Below are 6,332 nucleotides of genomic sequence, written 5' to 3'. Positions count from 1 at the left end.
TGTGGAATCACATTTGGAGAGAAGCATACGGTGAGGCTAATTCTCTGGCAAAGGCAGCCGCTACCTTGTCTAATGCCAACCTAAGACACCTCTAGGGAACCTTAGCTCAATCTACGATCACAAATTGGAATCGATATATTGGCTCGATTCATGTAAAGCTTTTTTGACATACCCATGGTTTTGTATAGGCCATCCGTTTGTGGGTTGCTTATTTTTTGGGTGGAACCCATCTGTGGGTATCCTGCCCCCCTCTTTCATACTTTCTGTACTCCTTTTAAAGTTTAATACAGTTAACAAATTCAAAAAAAAAGAAGTATATATATATATATATATATATATATATATATATATATATATATATATATATATATATGGAAGAAAAATGAAAACTAGAAATAATAATTATATTAAGAAAACATTTGGGCCTATAGTTACAATTGTTTATAGATGGACCACCTATTTGCATCCATCCTTAAGATGGATGCCTTATACCTCTAGACCGCATATTGTAGAAATACAGTCCGGCCTGCATTAAACAATTGTTCATAAATTTTAGGGCATTAAAATGCCTACTTCCAATTGTGCTCAGAGTTTAGCTCGGAAAGGTTATAGAAGAAGTGGATAACATACCAATTTGATTAATAAAATGGGCTTTCGGATATGTTCTTCCCACTTGGTATCTGGCAATAAATAATTGAGAATTTGGACTCTCTGCTAATAAGTATCACACCACCAGACCATAAATTAGATCGCTGTTTCTTTTCTACCAGTAATCTCCACAAGAACAAGACCCATCTTTAAAATGGTGAAACCTCTTCACATCTCTGGCTATTATTTCTCTATCAACAATCCTAGAAATGAATTTAATCCCATTGTGACAGTCCCCACACACCCTCAAGTTCTTACACACCCTTATGGGCATCCCGTTGGGGATGCACATCAACCCAAAAGCAATGGCCAGCTTCTCACTATGATAGTAGAGAGACTTCTCTTTCTCTGTCTCATCCTCCATCTCTTGCAAAACAAAACTTGTATCAGGAACATAACCGAATTCCTTCATCTTATTCACCAACTCTTGTAATTGTCTGTAAATTTCACTAGCTCTAGGGTGTGACTTATCGCCAGCCCCGAATGCATGGACCTCACCATTAGCCTCAACCCAACTTAAGCCAGGGTCCTTTCTCAACCCCATGATTTTCATAGATGCCCTGACCCGATTAGCTTCGCCCCAATTGCGAGCACGAGCATAAGTGTTTGCTAGCAAAATGTATGCACCCTCATCATCAGGGTGCAACTCAAGCACACGCATGGCCACTCGCCTTGCCATCTCAAGCTCACCATGGATTCTGCAAGCACTTAACAAGGCCTTTAACGGCACAATATCTTGCTTTAGGCTTGGGCCTGACTCCTCGATTAGCCTTTCAGCCTCTGCGAGCCTGCCTGCTCGACCCAATAGGTCAACCATGCATGCATAGTGATCACTTGTTAGCTCAACTCCATAATTGGATCTCATCATGTTAAAAATCGAGAACCCCTCATCAAGCAAACCAGCATTGCTACATGAAGATAGAAGGCCAACAAAGGTGGTAGAGTTAGGCCTAAGCCCAAATGCCCCCATCTCTTTGAACAATTGAAGGGCCTCACGAGCCTGCCCATTGTGCCCATAGCCTGTGATCATAGCATTCATCAAAACCACATCTCGGAAGGCTAGCCCATCAAAGAGGACTCGTGCCTCAACCACACAACCACACTTGGCATACATGTCCACTAGTGCAACCCCTGTGTAGGACTTGGATTCGAATCCAAGCCTCACACTGAGAGAGTGGACTTGGCATCCAGCCCTAAGTAGTGCTGTGCACGCACATGCCCGAAGAATGGTCGAGAGCGTGAATTCATTAGGTCGGAGAGTGGTCAATAACATGTCTTGAAAAACCCATAACGCTAGGTCATGGTGCTCGTTTTGTACGAGCCCGGCAATCATGGCCGTCCATGAGACCACGTTGGCCTCCAAGAATCCCTCGAAGGCTCGATGAGATTCTTGTATTAGCCCCAATTTAGCATACATGGCAACCAATGATGTTCGGGTTGTGACCCCTTGGTCGAGCCCGGCCTTGACTGCAAAGGCATGGGCTTGGGTGCCCATAAACAATGCATAGGCATTGCCACAAGCTATGAGCACACTGGCAAGAGTGAACCCATTTGGGGCCTGGGCGCACGAACCCACCATTTCTGAGAAGAGCACCAAGGCCTCAGAGTCAAGCCCACTTTGGGTGCACCCAACTATCATGGCAGTCCATGCTATCACATCTCTTTGCACCATCGAATCGAAAATTTTTCGCGAGTTGGCTATGCTACCACACTTTGCGTACATGTCCACTAGTGAACTCTCGACATAGATATTGGGCTTCGAGCCCAAGACCAGAAGGTGGGCGTGAGCAGTTCGAGCCATTGTCAAGCATGTGAGCCCCGCAATGGCCCGGAATAGGCTCGCAAAAGTATAGGTGTCAGGTGGGGTTTGGTGGGAGAGCATGGACATGTAGAGAGAGAGAGCTTCTCGAGGCATGTTTTGGTGGGTGTAGGCTGAGATCATGGCATTCCATGAGAGAGTGGCTCTTTGGGGCATTTTGTCGAACATTATGCGGGCTAGAAACAGATTGCCCCCTTTGATATGCGCGTCTAGGAGAGCGTGGGGATTGGATTTGGATTGGGTTGAGCATGATGATGGTCGCGGTAGTGGTGGTGGTGGTGGTGGTGGTGGTGGTGGTGGTGGTGGTGGGGAAGTGGTGATGCACAGAGATTGGTTGAGACTTAGAGAGAGAATGGGCCTTCTTGTTATGAAGGGGTGAATGTTTCTTTTCATGCCTCAAACCATGGCATCAACTTTGGATATTAGTTGCCCATGTTCTGATACTTGACAGTGTGCTCCAGGGTGAGAGAGCTTAAATGGTAAATACAATATGATCTACATGGAATGGAAAATACAATATAATCTAGATGGGCATGATTATGTGACCACCAGGATCACCATCAAAGGAATGCACACGGTACCTCATTGAGCACATTATACACTTACTCCCTCAGTAAAAGACTACATCAGGATAACTTTTTCTTGAGCTAAAATGTTGGTTTTAAAATGACAAGATGAGCATTCAAAAAAAGACAACAAAAACGTTCAGAGTTTCCAAAAACTTAAACCTGACTGCCTAAAATTTAGGTAATATGTACCTTTAAAGATTTTAGGATATCCCCTTTCCAGGCAGTGCACATGGACCTTGATATCCTCTTTTAGAGCAAATGCATATGGATCTTTGTTTTCTTTTTTAAGCATTTCCTTTTGAACTCAGATAGGGTTTTTCATCTGAGGTAGCATATACCTAGAAGAGCCATGACGTAAGTATAGTTGAGATGTACGTTGAGACGGAGAATGACAAACTTGGATTTACTTAACCGGCCCCAAATAATCGAAAAAAAACTATAATAATGATGATGATCATGTATTAATCAAATGAAAGGCATATAATATACAATCTAACCGCCAATCAAACGGTAATAAGAGAATCTAACCGTCAATCAAACGCTAATAAGAGAGATGGGCACACACACCACATGGCTAATTCATGTAGTTAGTTCGAGAACTTCCACTCCCTCTCATCAATCCAAGTCTATTGAAACTTGGGACCATAGTTATTACACGGATTATAAATAGCATCACTTCATAGTTTTTCTACTCACATGTCCCACTCTCTCTCATAAGAACCTGCCATATGATAAAAGGAAAATATCTCTACATCTCATATTTTTAGGTTTCATTTCACAATAGAACAAAAGTTTTAAAAGATATCTTGAGACATAAAAATTGTAGATTTTATTCCTTCTAATGCACTAATTATTCCTTCTAATGCACTAAGTTAATTGAAATATTGTTTTTTAAGCCAAACAAATCTATAAAAACATGCATTTTTCTAAAAACCTCTTGCCAAATCTCTCTCCCTAGACCTCTTTCTCTCTCCATCTTTCCTATCTCTCTCTCCTCATTCTCTCTCTCTTCATGTTTCTAGAGAGAGTGAGAGACATAAGAAGAGAGTGAGAAGTTTGGGATACATAAGTGAAGAGAAAGAAAAGATTAGGTTGGATTTCACGGAGGTGAGATAAGTGTTTAGAGAAACCTAGGAGGAGAGAGAATGAGAGACCCAAGAAGAAAGAAAAAGAAAGAAGTTTTGGATATATAATCGAAGAGAGAGAAATGATTAGGTTTAAAAAGAACATATTCACATTTGTTTTGGTTAAAAAATAGATTTAAAGTGATCAGAGGATATCTTTTGAAACTTTGAGTCTTTCAATAAATAAAATATAAAAATATGAGATATAGAGATATTGTCCCTATAATAAATATACTTATTTTGCGTCTTCTCTCTCATGAGTTGTAAGGTTAGAGAACTTGGTTTTGGGTTCAAATTCAAGAATTATAACTCATCTCTCTCTCTCACACACAATTTTCAAGATTTGATCGTTGTAAGGAAAGAGATGTTAACTAGGTTTTGGGTTGTGGTATCTCTCTCTCTCTCTCTCTCTCTGAATTTTCAAGATTTGATCCCGTGGTGCTCTTGAGCTGACCCATTGCCTCCCTCGTGCAAACGGACCAAATCCTAAAGGCATATAAAATGAAGAAAACAAAAAGCTCATTCAAAATTGATTATCTCATCGCAGTTCAAACTTTTTTTAGACTTAACTTTCTTTAGACTTTAGAGTAAAATTCTAGTACATCATTTTTTTTGCTATAGTAATGATTTGTGCAAATCTGAAGAAATTCATATTACGTCATTTCTAAAATCTATTAATTATTGATGTTTTCTTATTTCGAAAGAGTTCCCACTCAAGACTATGAATCAATCAACAGATCTGATCCTTCAAAAACATCATCAAAAGCAGTGATTGAATCAATGACGGCTTCAGCTCCCATGATTTTATAGATGTGAAAGAATAGGCTTTGTTTACATTTGCAGTCCAATAATTTCCCAACCAAGATGAGTCAGGCACAAAAATGAGAATAAATATACCCACGAAATTATGGGTTCCTCCATGGAGGAATAAACACTTCTGCATATTTTCCAAATGCAAGTGAAGGTCTGAAAATTCACACAGACATGCGCAATGACAGGACTGAAATAGGTGCCAGTCCCAAAGAACATCTATTACCCGTAACACAAATTAAGGGAGGTTTATTGACCATTGATCACAAGTATCGAATCTCTCTCTCTCTCACTCCCTTCAGCAAGAATAGAGGAAGAATGGTGAATCTTACATGTATCCATATGCATATGATTTGTCTCTACATGCATATCATTTATGGAGAATGATTGCATGTAACGGTTATGCATATGATTTGTCTTCACATGCATATCATTTATGGAGAATGATTTCATATAACGGTTGTATAGTAATATAATGCAATCACACTTTTAGAAAACCATATATTTTGGCATTTGTATGACCTCAAATTTTGCACACATTCTCTTCATCCCTATAATCAATCCTACAGAAAAGAAAATTCAATTTGCACCCTAAATATGGTCAAAATTAGTACCCATCCAACAATGAATCTCGACCATTCATTTGGTGAATTTCAATATCTAAGCCTTAACAAATTCAAAATTTCTTTTTTCTTTTTATTATTAATCTAATGATGATAACACTATATAAAAATTTTGGGAATAAAAAAGTCCTTCTGAAGCCTATATCTAACCATCTCAATGAAATGGACGGTTTAGATTAATTGGGCTAGAATGAAAATTTTTTAGAGCATTTTTTAAAAATTTTCTTTTTTGTGATTGTTCTATAGAATGAAAAAAGTGTACACGTAAATATTCGTGTCAAACAAATGTCTCTAACATGATTTTTGAAAATAATTGCATTATATTATCATACAACTGTTGCATAAATCATTCCCCTATCATTTATACATGTCTAAAAATACAATCATTGACCTTGACTCCTCATCCAGAAAGCACTTTGGGCATTGGCATTATATATATCATGGTGATGCCTCTAAATCCACTTTTCAATACTAACTCTGAAATTTGAAGCTCAAAACATAGTATAGACCTTGTGGATCCATAAACACTTATTTTTAAACACTACTTGTATGGCTTGAAATCCTAATTTTTTTTTGACAAGCATAATGGTCAACGTCGAGATGATTGATTTGAAGGTTTTTCGATGTTAGAACTCCAATTTTCGACGAGTTTTGAGGTGAAGCTTTACTTATTTTGATAAGACAGCAGCCCTGTCAAATATTTTCCTCAATTATAATCTAAGAAATACAATCGGCATTA

General features: G+C 38.8%; 1 protein-coding gene across 1 annotated transcript; it reads right to left on the bottom strand.

Moving 5' to 3' along the window:
• Positions 1-618: 618 nt before the first annotated feature.
• Positions 619-3,429, bottom strand: LOC18428936 (Tetratricopeptide repeat (TPR)-like superfamily protein). The gene has a single exon (XM_011623142.3). It carries the CDS (start codon positions 2,858-2,860, stop codon positions 764-766), a length of 2,097 nt encoding a protein of 698 aa, XP_011621444.3. The 5' UTR covers positions 2,861-3,429; the 3' UTR covers positions 619-763.
• Positions 3,430-6,332: the final 2,903 nt, after the last annotated feature.

This window comes from Amborella trichopoda, chromosome 3 (assembly GCF_054954075.1).
Source record: "Amborella trichopoda isolate Santa Cruz 75 chromosome 3, AtrichopodaSantaCruz75HAP2 v2.0, whole genome shotgun sequence".
In the NCBI taxonomy this organism is placed as follows: domain Eukaryota; kingdom Viridiplantae; phylum Streptophyta; class Magnoliopsida; order Amborellales; family Amborellaceae; genus Amborella; species Amborella trichopoda.
The sequence above is the reverse complement of the archived record's forward strand: the minus strand, read 5'-3'. Positions and strand labels throughout refer to the sequence as shown.